Source organism: the organism of the source record quoted next, unplaced genomic scaffold, assembly GCF_019419815.1.
Source record: "Pyrus x bretschneideri cultivar Hongxiangsu unplaced genomic scaffold, Pyrus_bretschneideri_v1 Contig71, whole genome shotgun sequence".
Classification (NCBI taxonomy): domain Eukaryota; kingdom Viridiplantae; phylum Streptophyta; class Magnoliopsida; order Rosales; family Rosaceae; genus Pyrus; species Pyrus x bretschneideri.
Genome location: NW_025999811.1, coordinates 1,916,373 through 1,935,010, shown reverse-complemented (window position 1 = coordinate 1,935,010; position 18,638 = coordinate 1,916,373). Strand labels below are relative to the sequence as shown.

Genomic DNA, 18,638 nt, shown 5'->3' with positions numbered 1-18,638 from the left:
TGCATAACATTTTTAATAACCATTTTAGTTGACATGTACACCGGCTTGATTAAGTTTTTCCAACATTTTGTGCATAATGTTAGAGACTAGGATCTCACATTGGTCATATGACAAATAATATACAACTAATATATGAGAGTTTCCACCTCTAATATCACCGAGGCCTTTTGGTGGTGGACCATACTTGGGCCTACAAAATTAATCATAGTATCATAGTAGGCTATTCTCTAGACACGTCATGGGTCTGAGTTGCCGGGCTCAAACATGCTTTCTAAAGTTGGGCTTTTAAAAGCTGCACTAAGTCCAACTCAAGGCAATTGATGTTGGCTCTAAAAACTGAATACCGACCGAGCTCTCAAAAAGATTAACGTTTGTTTCGGTCTAATGACTCGACCAATTCTCATGGTGGGAATTGGTTTCCCATGTAACTCTGTGTGGGGTCACTTATGAAGGGATGTGTTAAAGTATATGATCTCATATCAGGTAATATGATAAAATAATATACAATCATCCCCCTCTATTCATTATATATATATATATATATATATATATATATATATAGACACACACACAATCAATTATGAGAGTTTCCACATGTAATAGCCTTTTAAAAATTCTCATTGCTTTTGTTATTTATATGATTTGACGAAATGTATAGTTTGGCTTTGTAAAGCTTCATGAAAAAGAGAAAGGAAAAAGGGATGATGCGAACCTTTTTTATTGTGATCATAAATGAGTAGACATTCATTGAACTACTTTCCATATTACAAATTGGTTTTATAGTTGAACCTTAACTTTCTTTATTGTGTCAGAGCATGTTGTCATGCGTGAAGCAAAACGGCCACATGTGCTCTACGCACTTGATTTGTGTCCTCCACGTGTTAAGGCTTGTTGAGGTATGAATCCCACATCAGGAGAAAAATGGACATTGCAAGTCCTTGTAAGTAATTGGGTTACTCCTAATATTGCCAATTGGTTTTATGGTGGAATTTAAATTTTCTTCACATAATCCACTTGGGTGTTCAATATTTTTCATGAAAATTCTAGTTAAAATAATTGCCTTTTTATCGCAACTTATACATGTGAGATCTTATGTTTGACTCTCGTGAATGACAAATTTGATATGAAATTAGGGTATTGTTATTCACACACCCATTTTTAGCTTTCGCCCACCCCTCTTAATTTTCGGAAGTCGGATCGAATAAATTAAAGAATATCAATGGAAAAAATTAAAGAATATCAATGGAAAAAATTAAGATAAATTTCATGAAAAGAGTTTGGGCTAAGTTTATTTTAATAAAAAACTATGCTATAACTTTATTTAATTAAAAAGACTTAATTTTAATAAAAACCCTTAAATTTTAATAAAAAGGACGAAAAAACTTAAATTTTAATGAAAAAGACATAATTTTAATATTAAAAAAAATTAAAAAAAAAAACTGATTCGCAAATCCACGTGTCCTCACATAAACTGTTTATGAAACTTTCTATACTGTTTATGAAACTAACGGTACTACACTTTATGAAAAATACTACATTGTTTATGAAACTTTCAACACTGTTTATGAAACTTACTACAATATTTATGAAACTTAATGGTACTATACTGTTTATGAAATTTAATGGTACTACACTATTTAGGAAAACTTAACAGTACTACACTGTTTATGAAACTTAGCTGTACTACACTGTTTATGAAACTAATTGTACTACACTCTTCTATCTCCTCTTCTTGAATTTTCTTGGCACATTCTCACCTTCCAAACACATTTTCTTCGATACTCATCAAATTTTCTCTGTATCTCTTCAATTTCTTAACTTTCTACACCAATTACTTAATTTTCTTCTATTGTCCGCTCATTTGCGGCTTCCTTTTCTCCTCCACCAAATGCAAATGTTGTGCCCTAAAACACAACACTTTTAATAATAAAAAAGTTGGGCACAATGGGGTGAGGTACAAGGAGTGCCTCAAGAACCATGCAACAGCCATAGAAGGGACTATTACGGATGGCTGTGGCAAATTCATGCCTAATGGAGAAGAGGGCATCATCGAAGCCCTTAAGAGCCTCAACTGCTCTGCCTACAACTGTCACAACTACTTCCATTGAAAAGAAGTTGAAGGTGAGCAGTAGCAGCAACTTTCCTCTTGGGATCATAATTTCCATCATACCATCAACAGGGCAGTTGGAGTTGGGAGCAGGAAATTCTTATTAAATCATGGAGGAGGATGAGGACATCACAAGAGTTTACTAGAAATACCCCAATACCCCCACCAACACCAGATGATAATGTCTAACTACAACATGGGGATGCGAATGGTGGAGATAATGTCTAACTACAACATGGGGATGCGAATGATAGGGTCCATCCCTTCAAATCAGTCTAATGAGCAAGAAGATCATCATCATCGTCGTCACGGTGGCTGATCACGTATTGACACAAGTGTATGGAAATCACAGGCTTTGTTGATCTTTAACTTCATTTGCTTGAATCAATTGGACTTTGAGGTCCGTTTGGATGTTTGGAAATTGAAGATTGAAATAGAGTTGAATTCTAAGAGATTTGAAGAGAGATGGATCTTTGATTGGAAAAAGACTACCGACTGACGGTTTGAAAAAAAATCCTTCCTCATATTGTTTTTCTCTGTAAGTGGTGGATTACGTATTGACAGAGGTGCAGGGCTTGCACGCACTTTTGTTAGATATATATTTTTTTTCTTTCTCTTGTCCTTATCATTAAATAAAGTTAGTGTGTGGTTTTTGGTTAAAACTCAAAGTTTTAAAGCTCTTTTCATTAGTTTTCCTAAAAATTAACAAAGGTGTGTGGAAGGTAAAAAAAAGTGTGAATATCACTACCCATGAAATTAATGCTAACTCATTGTGTGGCCCAATCTCCCGTTCTCAATATCATCGTATAAAAGAAACAAATAAGTTTGGGGTGGTAATAGACGAAGTCAAAAACAAACTAAAGCTTAAAGCTTGTTTGGTATCTTCTTGGGTCGATTTTTCGGTTTTGTTTTTGTAAACAATGAGTATTAAATCATTTAACTACATTCAGCATTTTGGAAAACTATATATTGGTTTCAAGTTAAATACCAAACACCCCTAAGTAATCAAAGATTTTCTCGTAATAATGGTGGTTAATCAAATATCCTCATCTTGATATTGGTTTTTAAATTTTTGCAGTCTTCATGTTTTTTTAGTAGCACGATAGCATTGCAGTCTTCGTGTGTTTTTCTTTTTAGTGTGAGGGAGCATATGGTACTCTCTTTTCCTTTCTCGGGGTTTTTAACGAGGCTACATTAACGCAACTTCCATCAATAATATATTCATTGTTTTTCTAGTTAATGAAATTTCTCACTTACAAATAAATATCAAAAGATATTTTCATTTTGGGGTAAATGAAAAAGAAGATTTCTTTGTAATGAAATTAATTACACCTCTTTAATAAAACTAAAATACAAAAAAAAAAAAAAAAAAAAAACTAGTTACAATCCAAAAGAAGAAAAAATAATAAACAGACTATTAATAATTAGAAGCAATTTGTTTTAACAAACTCAAAATATAATGCTCCTCTTCATATATCTGCATTCTGCAGTAATGCGGAGTCACTGCAAAATTTAGGGCATATTTGTGCCATGCCCAGCCCAAGTGGAACAAACACAAGAAGGAATCCCTCCCCTCCTTTAAGAGATCTTCCCTTGAACGATACAACAACAACAACAACAACAAAGCCTTATCCCACTAAGTGGAATCATCCCCTTCATCGATAAATTCCGTAATTTCTGTCCACAACAAGTATTTAAACAAAATGTGGAATATTAGTTCTTCATCACACATATGTATCTGCTTCTGTAGTCTTCCTGATCACCGATACAGCAATCTGCAATCATCAAACTGATTTTTTTTAGCATCTTAACTTTTGTAATGTGACAGAATGCATGCATGTGCATGTTCATCCTAAACCCTAAATCGGATTAAAGTGAATTTCACAACTGATTTATGTTAGTTACTTGTACATTGGTGTTACTGTAACTGCTAAAATAACACCAGTTTGGTATGCTCACTACATGAAAAAGCACTAGTCAGAAAAAGATCTTGAGTTATGATATCGTGCCTACAAGATTATCCGTGTCCAAGTAGTCAACGGCGACAATTAACTATGCGTGTTATTTGATTTGCACGAACAATCCTTTTACTCGCATCATCTTGTTCCACAGATATCAGTGGCCACCGATGCTTTTTAGTTGTGTATTAGTGGTTTGTGTGCCTACAGCATTGTAAAGGTTGTTCCGAAGTCAGAGAACTGAGTTGTAAACTTGTTTGAATATTACCTCTTAATTAGATTCTCCTTGTATCAATCAACTGCAACTTCATCGCCCTCGGGATCATTCATGTTCTTGACGCGGAGTTCAACAGCCCTCAGATCCCTTAGATGCTGCAAAATCTCTTGGAGAAGATCCACCCCTTTGTCTCCCTTCTTTATGGAGCTCATGCAGTGCTTTAGAAACTCCCTGTCTGCTTCAAGAGCTTGTAGCCTCTCATAAACATGATCCACCTCTTCTTCAATGGCTATTTTGCCATCATTCAACTCAAAATTGGCAATTGAGTTCCGCATTGTTTCAATAGATTCAGATTGTTCAACGTGTTCTTCATGAGTTAACCCTTCTTCGGTTTCATTGTCAGTTGCATCCAAAAGCGGAAGAAGTCTTTTTACCATGGAACTCAATGTCTTTCCCTCGGGATCATGTTTATCCTCCGAAAATCCCTTCGATGTCCCATTTTCTTCTGGACTGCTAAAATCATGATTCTCTTCGAAGTCTTTGAGGCTATACGCGGGGGAATGCTCAACCAATTTAAAGTCATCGCCCAATTCCTCATTTGCACCCAACGTGATTAGCTTCTCCTCCAAGGCTTTGAGCTGATCCAGAATGGACAGCCTCTCTTCCTCAAACCCTGCTAGCGATTCATCAAGAACACTCATATTTTTAACACAATCCAGAGCTAAGTCTTCCAAACTCAGACCTGCATCATCTGTAGTATTGTTGTTGTTATTGCTTTCTTGAAGGCCACCAAAGCCACTTTCTTCGTCCCTGGTTTCAACATTAAGGTCAATCGATAGCGCATCACTATCCCACGATTGGCTGCAAGAAGCAGAGGAATTCCTGCTTTTTACACTTCCATATTTAATTCTGCTCATGATCCTTATCTTCTCTTTTTCCTCATAATCTAGGACTTTCTTTTGATATATTTCCAGTTCTCTCTCGAGTTCTTGCTTTTCCTTCTCCTTCTTGTTCATCAAATCATTCAAAAGTTGTAAGGCATCCTGATCGTACTCGGATTGTTCTTCCATCATCCTCTGGTATTGCAATGCCTCCATTTGCATTGCTGCCTTCTCTTCTTGAAGCCTTGTTATCATAGCCATAGTCTGGTTGGCGGCAATTGCAGACGCACTCCTCTCTTGCTCTAGTTCTGCGTACAAGGAACTTATAGCTTTACGTTCAGCTGTCAGAGCTTCTTTGAGCCGTCCAATGGTTGTAAAAGGATCTCCATCTTCCATCTCACTGACACCACTTCCATCCAAATACTCTTCTACCGCCGGCTCTTTTTTTCCACCCGGTTTCTTGTGCAAGGAACAAAGACTGTTTACTGATGTTGGTGAGTTAGGAATCTTCTCTTCCTCTGATTCTTGATCATTTTCGAGCTTACTTGTTTCCTCTTTCGGTGTACCTTCTTCAGTGTGCCTTAAACCTGTCAAAATTAAATTTACCGTAAACGCCAGCTCTTCCTTTTTTTAACAATTACACTACTTGTACTACTAGATGCCTTTCATCAAATCAGTTTCTGTATATAGGTGGAGATAAGATATGATTTTGAGATTTACCGTAATCACTCTGATCCGAGAATGTATCAGGTACATTGGGATTTTCAAAGCACGTCGAAGAAGAACCTTCTTGAGCCCGAGGGTGATCAGTTTCACGGTCACCCACTTCTGTGCTTGCCAAATTTCTTGGTATAATGTAATCAACAGAAATACTTTCTTCTTCAGATGCTGCATGGAATTAAGATCAGAATGCAAAATAAACTTATAGCGAATAAATTTAGTGAATAACTACAATTCTTCTGTACCTGGTGGATCATTTCGTTCTTTGTTATCGGGTTCTTCAATTCGAACAAATAATGTTTGAGCTCCTGGATCAGTGACAACTTCATCACATGGCTTGCCAAGCAGATCTTGTTTTCCCTCTTCCGCGTCTACCTCAAAAGAGTTATCAGTAAAACCCCTGTTCATATCTAAGCTTTCAACTTCTCCGTTACTTGTGTTAACTGCACTCTCGTTTACCATGAGTACTAATGATGCTTCTCCAGAGAGTTGAGGTTGAGATCCGATGTTTGAGTTGGAAGCGAAATTCACTTCATGATGATCACGCTCTCTCACCTCTTCCTCTTTTACATTGCGGATTCCTTGGTCTACTGTAGTTGAAAAATCAATCAACTCCACGGGAATCAACCGATGATTGTGAGCACAGATCAAACCATCCTTGGAAGATAGGGGGACGATTTCGAGAGAGTAATCTTCTTCAAAGCAACACTGAATGCTAGTAGCACTAGCTTCGGAGGATTGATGGACAAGTTTCGAGCTGTTGGAATCTGACCGCACAATTTCAAGAGAACCTCCTTTGTTGTCTTCATCTGCATCATTTTTCTGACGTAGCAATACTGATCTAGACGTCAGACAATCTTCCACTGCACTGCCTCTGAAGCTAGAACTGCAAACATCCGATGTAAGTTGTTGCTCGTCTGCCACTCTATCGTCCTCATGTTCTTCATTCGTTGTCTCTAACTCATAGCCATTGTCACTGTGAGTTGACAGGCTATCGGGTTTGTTTGCACGTTGATACTCGCCTCCGTTGTTTCCATCATCCACAGCCTCTACAGCTGAATCTCCTTTCCGGGCATACTCCAAAGAACCCCAAGAAGGCTCAGACGGTGGAGAACAAGGACGGGAAAACATGTTGGATATCTTAGTGGCATGGCTCTCACATACAACATCTGTGTAAGAGTTGTTTGAGCTGTTGCCTTGTTCCAAGACGCGATCGATTCTATAAGTACACAACGGGCAAGGCTGTTTGAGACCAAAGTAATCGGCAAATTTGGTGATCAAGTAACTGAGCAAAGAGTCGAGGAGGAGGAGTGCTATCAAAATCCATTCAAGGACAGCATAGACTAGAATTACAATCAACTTCGGGGTGTTCCTGTGCAACATGGTTGCAAACTTGTTGGCTGCCATGGATGGAGAGAGAGAGAGAGAGAGAGAGAGGGGTTCAAGTTCAGACAGAAAAAAAAGAGCGAGTTGTTGCAAGAGAAGCAGACTAGCTTCCCGGTCAGCTCTAAGTTGGTTAACAGTAAAAATTATGCTTTCTTCTTCATTTTATCAAAAGGGGAGCGGGGATCCGTCTTCAGCGTTGGAAAAAGAAATACGATTAGAAAAAAAAGGTGGCTTATAATGTCAATTAAATACTATAAACTATAAACCCGCGCCCGTAGAAGAAAGTAAAAGTTATCTACACAAGTATTATGTAATTAATTTGTACTTGTTAATTGTTAATCAAATAAATGCATATGCTACTTGGGATTCTTGTTATATTTGGAATTAAAGTGAGAGGCAGGAAATGATGAAACATGGGTTGTCATTTGTCAACAAACACTCAACAGTGGCAGGCATGATAAAAAAGCTAACAAGAAAAAAAGAAAAAGTGGAAGGAAAAGGGGAAGGAATTGGATCAAATTCGGGCGTTTTGGAAGTGATTGGAGAGCCTTTGTATAAATAAAGTTGGTTATATAATATCTTGCTTTTGTTCCTGGGCCTGTGTATGTTTCCTTTAACTTTTTTAAAAGGAGTTGTGCTAGCGCACACTATTTTTTACCTTTCATACGAGACATTTTTCAATATGGTCATCATACGAGATGATACATTACATGTTCTTATATAAATGGTGAGTTGTAAAAATTAAAATTTTCCACCACTTGCATAAAAATACGTGATGTACCATCCGTATTTTCGTCACAACTAAAAATTTCTCCTTTCACACACCTTTCTAAATTTCCGACTATTATAACAATTAAAAAGAAGTGTGTAAGAGGTAAAAATAAATGTATGGATACCTTTCAAAATGTTCATTATTGGGTCTCAAAAACATAACAAATATCAACCAAATGCTTGAAATGTTTAAGGGGGTGATTTTCACACACTCATATTTTGTCCTTGTATATTCCTGATTATATACTTTTGGATTGAATAAATGAAAGATAATTAATGGACAAAAATAAATAGGAGTGTGCAAGAGGACATATGAGGTATGTTGGATTGAGTAAATCAAACGGAGAAAACTGCCAGGTATAAACAAAGATACATACAAGGAATAATAGGGTGTGCGATTATTATTTCTCGAATGTACTATAACAAAAAATAAAACAAAATGAAAAAGAAGTCGAAAAGAAAAAGTTGAGAGTTACCTAACACCCTAATAAATATCTGTTTTTTTTTTTTTTTTTTTTTTGGTAATTTGTTGGCTTTGTAGTACAATAAAATACAAAAGATCAAGAGGTCTAGAGTTCGACTAACACTTGAATCATTGAATTCGTTACCGGAAACATGAAATTACCCCTAATAGATAAAAGTACAAACAACACTTAAGAAACTAGTAGACCCACATGTTATAGTGGGATATGGGTTCTCTTGTCTCTTGAAATAAAACATGTCGAAGGTTTTATTGCAAATGTCCTCCATACTTTTGAACTGGCTAGAGACCTCACAAGTCACAATTCATGTGCAAACCCGCCAACCTGTAGACCATGACGATAGAATCCATGGATTTCCTACCCTTAATTTGTTGTTGTAACCATTTGTAATGGAAATGATTACCCAACTCTTTTTCTCCTTCCACACACTGCTTCTTTCTCTTAATTCATTGATTTCTTCAATCCAAAGGCTAGAAATAAACATATTGTATGGAGAAAAAGAGTGTGCGGACACGTCCCTTGGTGAAAAGTTGAAACCGGGTTTGGCTACCCTGTAAAACTGAACGTTATATAAATTTGTAAACACTCTCTAAACTATAAACCCTAGACAGCAATTTGAACAAAATTAAGTAGTCTAAGAGCATGACCGGATTTGTAGCTAATGAGACGTCCCAAGTTTGAATCCCCCAGCCGTTGTGAATCATTTGACATATATTTCGATAAGATAAGAAAAAGAATCCAGCATTTTATATATGTACAGAATTTAAGCCTCCAAGTGAATACCTACTCTACAGTTGTATGTCCATCTGTATCTGCATTGTCGTCGGATTCTTGGCTTTCATCTTCTTGAATGGCATTTTGGTTCATCGTAAACCTCCAGCTATCTCCTTCCTCAATCTTCCATTGTTTCTTAAGTTCAAAGATTGCTTTAGAGGCTGCGGCAGCAATTGCTGGATTGCTATCTTCTGCGAGTCTCTGCAAGAAAGGCATGAGTTTCTGGCATCACCACGGCAAAGAATGACGATTACAATTATTTAATTTCCAGCAAACCTGTAATGCTCCCATTCCTGCATTACCAAGAGTCCACATAGATGGAGCTGCAGCTAAAGCATTGGCCACTGCTTGCCTATACAACAGAAAACAAACAGGTAAGAGTGGATGATACACAAGTCAAGTAGGAGTTGACAGAAACTAGGGAATCAAAGTTCAAACAGGCTTCCTTGTTGCTGGAATTTGTTATATTACTCGAAAATATATTCAGTAGCACGATTGTTTTAAATTAATGTCAGCGTCGGACTTCTATTTGGCTATCTACTGCCTTCTCATAGGTTAGGGTTATTATGCATTTTACAGTGAAATGGATTGCAAATTCGCAAAATATAAAATGACAAACAAATTCCTAAAAGAAACACAAGTGACAATTTTCTCAGCATTGTTTCCAAAAAGAGAGGCAAAATAATTCCAAGAAGCCTTGTCCATGCACGTCGGTAGAGTAAAGTAAAGCATATTGCATGATTGGCTTTGTACACTTAAATCTTAGTTTCACAACACAACAATACAGACTAAACTGTAAGCTTGTGAGGGAAAATATATGCATTTGTCACGTCGAAGGGGGGTAAGATTGTCCAAGGGGCACTATAAGATAAGTAATGCTTGCATAACTTACCTGGTGTTGACATCAGGAGAACTTGAACACTCCGCCAATAACGATACACTACTTTTACCATCCATTGCATCGAGATCAATTAGAGTCGCAATTAACAGCTCGAGCTACTCCAGATAGAAAAGATAAATTAAATAAGCGACCCTACAAGCAGTCTAACATAGTAAAATTAACTGCTAGATCAGATCATGAACATAAATACATATTTAGATATGGACCTCTTCAGGATCAGTATAATCAATTCCATCAGCTTCAAAGAAGGCAGAAGCCATACTCCAGTAAGCTTCCTGTACACAACCAGTCACATGATTGTAATATCCTGAATCTCAAGAAAGTAGAAAGAAAGAGAACTGGAGAATTCCAGGAAAAGGGGACCTGAATTGCAGTAATGCGATCAGTAGATACTTCTCCAGGAGGGAAATCAAGACTTCTCCCATTCTTTTCAAGCATTATACGCCCCAGTATGTCATTTTCTGATATAACACCATTTTCTCTTTGCAGAGGACTGGATGTTGATGTGAGATATTATGCTCCACAGGTAAATACACAAGTGATAGAAGGGATCAAACAACGAACTTAACAATCACAAAAGAAACTTACAAATTGTACAATTTGTTCACCATCCTGTCATGAATATTTTTGACAAACTGCATATAATATGTAAAAAATTCAGAGAACACAGAGCAACATAACTAGACATGATAAACTAGAAACATATTCTCCCACAAGTATCCTTGATTAGTATCGCAAAACAAAATCAATTTACCTCCAAAGCCATTAGGGCATCTTCCATTGCACATTGTTTCGCACGGAGGTTAGCACGGCGCAAATCAGCCTTCGAGAGTCAACACAGCATCAAGATTCATATTTAGTGCATTATTATCATCATTGCATTTTCCAGACAACTAAAATTGTTTTCCATAAGTAATACTGCACTTTTACAATATATATTTTATATACATACACATAATGTAGAACCGAATTTCAGAAAACTTGAATTGTTTTTTAATTTTACTAGAATACTAGCAATGGTTTTCTGAGCATTGGATGCAGATTCATGTACCCTCTCTTGTTTGTACTCTTGTGCATCAATCAAGCCCTTATTTACATGCATTTCTTTCAACTTTGGCATCTCTTTTATTTTCTTGAATTGTTTCCTGGCTCGCTTATTTCTATTTTACACTCTCGTAGTTTAACTACACACACTAATGGGTATTAGAAGTCAACTATCAAACTATAGCAATCTAGTTTAAAGTCAAATATACCGGCAGGGCACACTGTTTTCACCTTATACGTTGCATATTCATCATTAATAAATATTGTATGAAGCTCTTATAGTTAATTGATGCATATTGAATGATTTCAATTTCTTCTAAGTTTCCTTCAAAATTTCTATGTTTTGAGACATTACATCATGTCAAACAACAGTTATAACAAAAAGAGTTTCTTTCTGTGAAAAACGTACCTCTAAGGCTCCATCACTCCAATGCTTATCAGCAGCAGTTTTCAATCTAGACTCGGCTTTTTCTTTCAAGATCTGCAGAGGATTGTTGGTTATCAAATTAGTAAAAAGATTCAAAGTTTTAGTAAAAAGCTGCCCAAAAATTACAAAAAAAAAACTATTTATATTTAGGCCCTATTTATTTTTCCCAGAAAAACTGGGCTTAAATATTTTTTAAAAAATAGTTCGGGGCTTAAAAATAGAAGACACCAAAAGTAAGTGTTTATTACAAGTGTTGCTTTGTGACTTACTGCTAAATGCCCCCATAAATAACACACATACCATAGCAATATGATGAAGGCGCTCGGCCTTCTTCTTCACATTACGGTCAATTTTCTGAGTATCCTCTCTTGCCCGTGCTACGTAGCAGAAGGTCACGATAACAACATCATAAGTTTCATGAGAAAGATGACTGCATGGTTAGGTAACCAGAAAAAAAGAGAACCAAATAATCCATTCTCCCATTAAATAAACAAAAAGAAATAAGAAGCCAGAAGTTCTAAAAGGAGAAAAATATTCATCCAAGAACGTATACTCATACAAAATCGTTGGTTGAGTGCTCATTCCCCAGAATGAACATTCGAAGGAATGCCTCAAAATGTGGAATCAGCATTCCCCCATTTTATCATGATCAGGTGTCCTTATCTTCTCCTACTCTGCCAGAGCCACTAACTTCCTCATCTAACTTCATCTACATCACCATACCCCCGTTGCAGGTTTATCTCCAGTCAAAAGACTGACCCATGGTCTTCCAATAACAATGATGAATTACTGCATTATGCTATACACGCACGCGTTTACCACAAAATCCTTTTGGAGTATTTTGGGGTTAACGTGTACAATGTACTCAACATCGCATTGCTAATTTCTTCTTGTTTGCAATCAATTGATTTGACCTTGTCTTCCAGGCTAATCTTTATCCAGAAACTTGCTATGGATGACGAAATGTGCATTTCACAAGAATCAGACCTATGGAACTTACTCCTCCTCCTGGGTTTCCACAATTGAATACCTCCTCTCCTATATAATTGAATACATTCTATCCTATCGGACATCTGAACTCAGCATGTTCTTTTTTTTTTTTTTTTTTTTCCTTTTATCTGTTGTTAGTCGTCCTTTGTTTCTCTCCTGTCGCACGGTTCAAACAACTTTAGTCACAGCTTTTCCTAAAGGATATGTTTCAGAAACTTCCCTATACCCCAAAGCAGAATGGTGTGGCTGAGTGCAAAATGTGGAGACCATACAGCTTTTGTTCGTTGTTTCTTGAGAGTATGGCATATGGTCATTCTAACTATTGCATACCTCATTAACCATACTAGGGGAGTCCTAAATGGTACAACTCCACTCAAAGTCCTTCAGCCACGTAGATATCACATTTTTCAGTGGAAATATAACTTCATGATTGGTTCCAACCCATGTTTTACACGACTTTTGGCTTAGATTATATTACTTGTTAAAAAAGAAAAAATTTCTAAATTACTGGAATATGGATTTTGAATTTTTGTAACTATTAATAATTCTATCTGAGAGAAAAGATGAGAATAGGATTTCTTTTATGACTACAGCTAACATATATAAGCCTTAACCAATCATATATATTCTTGATGAATCCCTGATGCAGACCCTAGATTACCAGTTCCAAATAAACAACAGAGTTTGATTCTTTCCTTGATTCCAAATTTCCAATTCCATTCTAGAAACCAAACACCGTATTCATTTCACATTATTTGTTATTCGAATATGAATAAATTCATGTAAGTGTGGATTCAAGGATATATAGAATTTATATAGCTGCCCAAGAAAATCTGAGCACTGAAAAGGTGATAAGAGTTTTACCATCCAGCTTAAGAAACCCCGACCCAAGAATAGCAATGTCTTGACGCACACGGGCATCCAACCTCATTATACCACTGACAAGAAATGGCAAATAATGAGCAATGGGCTCTAAGAATGAACATTTCAGGTCATATAAAATCATGGATGACTATCTTAATACATTGATAATAACTATCACGTGCAGGTAGCCAGTACAATTGTACATTTTTTGCAAACCATGCTCGACCTGACTTTATAATGCGTAAATTACAGAAAAGGCCAAAAAAATGGTCTTGCAAATTTTGCATACAGGTCCTGTGTAATTTGAAGATTGTAAACCTTAATTGTAATTTAACATTGCATGACTTGTTCCTGAGACTAAAGTATAAAGACCAAGTAAGATGGGTTACAATTAATTACTGCAATCTCATCTCAAAATGAAAAGAAGAAAAAAACGAACGTAGATTAGGGAATCTTACCGAGAAAGCAGAATAATGTCATTGCGTGCCCTTTCATTAACAAACTTCGCGTCATTGTAAACAAATTTGCAAGCTTCAGCTAAACCCTGATTGGAGTGAGTGGTTCTCTCAGAAAACACAGGAGGGCCCCCATCTTTGTCATCCCTAATCTGTGAACTAGGATACAAGAGGAGTTCTTTAACAGATGTTGAAAAAGAAAACAATTGGCAGTTTCTTTAAACTTATGCTAAAAATATGCCACATTGATTAAGTACCTCCTTTTCATGAGTGAAGAAACATAAATTATGTAAGAAAGTTAGTGTCACAGGATTTTCTTACCCTCTGGTCCATTTGGTTCTAATATGTAATTTTTCTCACCTTGACACTTAACTGAGGATCTAGATGAAGGGAATATAAATGCACTTGTCCCTAGTTTGAGGGTTGTGAAAAGTACCTAGAGAGCGAATCCCTTCTCCCTATATACATACATTATTGTCCTTGTTCGTTTGATTGCCCTCTTCCTCTTAAGAAATCCTCCTGCTAGTATTTTCTATAATATGGATAACTTATAAAGCATTATATCAATCGGTTGCGTCCCTATGAGTGAGTAGTCCATTCTAGTAGTACTTCTAAGTGCTTATTCCTTTCCTAACTAAGCAAGTAAACTACCTTCATGTATCCCCTTTAGTAGTCTAAGAGCCCTTTCTTTCTTAGTGCTTACGCTAAGGAAAAATTTGATTGATAGAGCTAGATGTGGAGAGACCCTGTTGCTTGTTTACCTAACACAAGTAAACAAGCTAGAAGAAGATAAAACTCATATCTCAATCAACTCAGACGAATGTATTTCTTACTGAGACAAGAGGAAGATGAGGAGATTGAAGGTTTGTAACTCCTTGTCTGCTCATCTACTGCAACTCTTTTCCTTTTGGCTGTCAGATGGAGACATATAAATGGCACTTTGCCTAATTCCTATGTTTAATTGGCATATTTTCCTTTCAAATACAAACCACAAGTTTCATGTAAGGAAACTACCAGGGATAGCGAAAATCCTTCACACATGTACAATTATTTAATAAATTAAGAAGTTCCAATTTACCAGCACAAGTTGACAATCATAAGCCAATTGACAGGTTGATCCCCAATAAAATAAAAAATAAAAAAAACCAAAACAAAGCTAACACTATAAACAATCTGATTTAAGGAATAGCCGACTTGCATTATGCTTTTAGATAAATTAATATTCCCTTTGTCCTCCTATCATTAATTTGCTGCACATACACATAGATCAATATCTACTTTAACAAAGTAAATTCAGTCTCAGAAACATAATAGACCATTTCTACTAGGTTCTTACCTAGTCTCCTTTGCCGAATCACCATAAGTTACAATGCGTTCTTTTTCTTTGGTATTATGATTGCCCCCTGACAGGTTTAAGACAGTAGATCTCTGAGAGGCAGTAAAATTAACTGGTTTACCCAATATACGCTTCAAACCATCATTAGAAAAGCTCATTTTTTCTGAACCGATACGTGCACAATTTAGCTGCCTCTGTTCAACCCCTTGACTTGGATAATGAAGGTTATGTCGTTGCATCGACTTGGAAAACGAATTTAAAACTCCATATGAGTTAGGAATCGTTTTTGAATTAGTCACTGCAGGACAGCCTGAAACCTTGCTTGCATTAAGTGCCATAATATGATCAACACACCAATGAAGTGAAACTAGCCACAATTTCCTTCACAGAAGCTTAAATCTTCATTTACAACAGAAAAATGAATCAAGAAAGTGTTATATTCTCATTTAACATAAAAAAAAACTTATGAGAAAATACTACCACACAATACACAAAATTTTCTACGAGCATCAAATACACGATATTACATATACCATACTAAGTCCCCAACATATGCAGTCTAACATGCAAACGGGCACCATAGTTCTGTTGGGGAAATTTCATAACAAAAATTTCATAACTTTTGGCTAAATATATGATTGGGTTCAGAATCTTCAGCCAACATAATCCTTATAGCCCACCAATAAGGTATTCACTACCTTTCTTTTTTCATAAAGTCTGCCGTCACATTCCAGTCTTTCTTATTAGGCTTCCAAAATCAATGAATTCAACATCTTTAGTTTTCAAACCTCTTTAACTAAGAGTTTGGAGTGATTCTGTTTCATTCCAAAATCGTGAAATGAACATAAAGAATTTTCTCATTTCTTTCCAATTCTTATAAAGGACACTCTAGTCACCTTTTTCCCTACCTTCGCCCATGATCTCTTATTCTATTTAACTGCCCTTGACAGTATTGGCAGTTCCCCCACCCTTGCAAAGCGGAGAGCCTTGTGGCTTGGGGCCGCCCTTTTTTAATGTAGAATGTTGCTGTTGTCAGTGTCACTCGTCTTAATTATATAGTTCAATAATTAATCAAGTGAGATGTTTTGATAGTTTAAAAGCTAAAGTACAGCAAAGGTTTCTATATTCCATTTTTCGTTTACTAATCTTGATCACCTCAACATTTGAGTTCAATTTTTTTTGTAATTACTCAATCATTTTACCACGATCATATCAACAAGCACGCAATAGCTAAATCAAAGCAAACTTCACCATGCATCCATTAGTCACTGAACAAAAAATCGAAAGACAAAGTCCTAAAAATTCAAAGCATAGGGTGAAAACGAAATCTCATTAACCAAATTGAAAATCAAAGAAAACCCATATAAGAATTTGCAGAATAAAGATGTGGAAGCAGCTGGAAGTGAACAAAGCAAGAAACTCACCTCGCGGTAGGAAAGCACTGACTTTCCACAAGAGAAAGAGAGGGAGAGGGAGAGGGAGAGGGAGATCGTAAAGCAGACAAATTTGTAGGCAGTCTACAGTGAAGAATGGCGTGGAAATTGAGAAGAGAAATTGCAACCACAACAACTTCATGTGGCCCCGGAATTGCCACAGCGCAAACATACAAGAACGAAGATTCATGGAGGGCGGGAGCGTTACGTTTTTATCATTTATGCACGTATTGGACCCATTTTGACAAATTTTGAAAAATGGGAAAAGCTCGGCATTGTTTATTTTAATGAAAAATTATATTTTTATACTGAAAAAATCAATCATGATACTATTTATTTTACCTTTTATTTTATCTTTATAATTAAAAATCAAAGCTTTTAAATCATTTTCATTAGTTTTCTTTTGAATTTTAGCCAAATTTTTTAACTTGTTATAATTCTTACAAAAGAACTATGGTAAATAGTCTTCTTTAGTAACACTAATCTCTCCCCTCTTCTTCTCTCCAATCTCACAAGCTTGAGCCGCTACAATTATTGCGATAATCGGACAGCAAGCGCTAGTCCTAGTCCGCCAACAGTCATTTTCTTATCCTTTTTGGGACCATTCCACGGTGCCAAAAACCATTGTGATGTTTATTCATGCAGATAACTCAACTAGCAATACAATTAGATGCGGTTCCGGCCACGGAAGTTGATAATTCAAGGCCGATACTGCACGTTGTACTTTTACTAAGCAAAAAATTTCAATCGTCGTTCATCTTTAACTCAAAATTACGATCAGGGGAGCAAAACATTGATTTGAGTCCTAGGTAAACATTGGCTTAGGATAAGATCATTGCAGGATATGTGTTGGGTTATTTTTTATTTTTGCAGTTTGTGGGTTTAATGTTTAGTGAAAATTTTGAGACTTCTGGTTCTGGATAAGGAAAAGATTGAATTTTTGGGTTATTCTGCTATCTAATTTGGAGATTAGAACATAATTTAAGGGTCTGACTTTTTTCTGGTTCTTTTGGTTGGTTGGATTTTGACTCAGGATTTCATCGCAGAAAGGAAAAAAAACAGTGAATTGATGGGCAGTTAGAGTACCAGAGCGGACCTCTCTTTGGATTCTGGCACTGCAGAATGGTCCCATAAAGGACGAGAAATCGGCTGCTGCCGGTAGGACCAGCGCTTGTTGCCCGACTATAGCAATAATTGTAGCGCCTCAAGCTTGCGAGAAAGGAGAGAGGAAGAGGAGACGGAGAAGTTTAGTATAAATAAAGGTAATCAAGACCTTTCACCTGAGTTTTTTGTTAGAATTGTAAGGGATTAGAATGTTTGATTAAAATTTAATTTAAGATTCTAAAATTGGTTATGAGTTAGTAATAATGTGATTCAACTTCGTTTTTTACGAGAATCGACGAACCTAATACCTTTCTTACCTAGAAGTAAAAAGAAATATCATTAGATTGTAGTAGTAAGTGACATTCTCTAATTTACTTGCATTTACGTTCACAAGTTTATTTATTTATTTAATTTTTCTGTTTTTTGGAGTTTGCTTGAAGTGGACAGATGTTATGGATTGGGCTTCACCACAACTGTACAAACTCTTTGCTAAAAGACAGAAACCCTAATCCATTGTGGATGGATGGATAAATGTAAAACCATTTATTTTGAATAAAACTAATGAAAAAAGTTTAAAAACTTTGAGTTGTAATGATAAGGACAAAATAAAGGGTAAAGTGAATAGTATCAGAATTGATTTTTTAGTATAAAATTGTGGTTTTTCGTTAAAGTGAACAATACCATTAGCTTTTCGTTAAAGTTTCCTTTATTTTGGGCCTTTGGCTTTGGTTCAAAACATTAAATGTGAATCTGTTATGTGTCATTTTCTTCAATTATTTGGTTTATTA

The 18,638-nt window shown here is 36.1% G+C and overlaps 2 protein-coding genes across 7 annotated transcripts; both read right to left on the bottom strand.

Moving 5' to 3' along the window:
• Window positions 1-3,510: 3,510 nt before the first annotated feature.
• Window positions 3,511-7,508, bottom strand: LOC125472711 (myosin-binding protein 3). Its single transcript, XM_048574481.1, has 5 exons — window positions 6,129-7,508; window positions 5,884-6,051; window positions 4,334-5,750; window positions 3,824-3,882; window positions 3,511-3,784 (listed from the first exon to the last, which is right to left on the bottom strand). The coding sequence occupies exons 1-3, from the start codon at window positions 7,288-7,290 to the stop codon at window positions 4,357-4,359; spliced, it is 2,724 nt and encodes a 907-aa protein (XP_048430438.1). The 5' UTR covers window positions 7,291-7,508; the 3' UTR covers window positions 3,511-3,784; window positions 3,824-3,882; window positions 4,334-4,356.
• Window positions 7,509-8,414: 906 nt separating this feature from the next.
• LOC103927257 (senescence-associated protein AAF, chlorolplastic) lies at window positions 8,415-16,883 on the bottom strand. Of its 6 annotated transcripts, none has more exons than XM_048574430.1 (14): window positions 16,738-16,883; window positions 15,314-15,712; window positions 13,981-14,136; window positions 13,523-13,596; window positions 11,969-12,045; window positions 11,651-11,722; window positions 10,952-11,020; window positions 10,786-10,832; window positions 10,561-10,690; window positions 10,404-10,472; window positions 10,189-10,292; window positions 9,573-9,648; window positions 9,310-9,497; window positions 8,415-9,073 (listed from the first exon to the last, which is right to left on the bottom strand). In XM_048574430.1, the coding sequence occupies exons 2-14, from the start codon at window positions 15,649-15,651 to the stop codon at window positions 8,827-8,829; spliced, it is 1,647 nt and encodes a 548-aa protein (XP_048430387.1). In that variant the 5' UTR covers window positions 15,652-15,712; window positions 16,738-16,883; the 3' UTR covers window positions 8,415-8,826. The 6 variants fall into 6 exon arrangements, with proteins under 6 accessions (XP_048430387.1, XP_048430390.1, XP_009334429.2 ...); XM_009336154.3 differs by having other exon boundaries at window positions 8,931-9,073; window positions 9,306-9,497; window positions 16,738-16,881; XM_048574432.1 differs by having other exon boundaries at window positions 8,939-9,081; window positions 9,306-9,497; window positions 16,738-16,882.
• Between the last annotated feature and the right edge of the window lie 1,755 nt (window positions 16,884-18,638).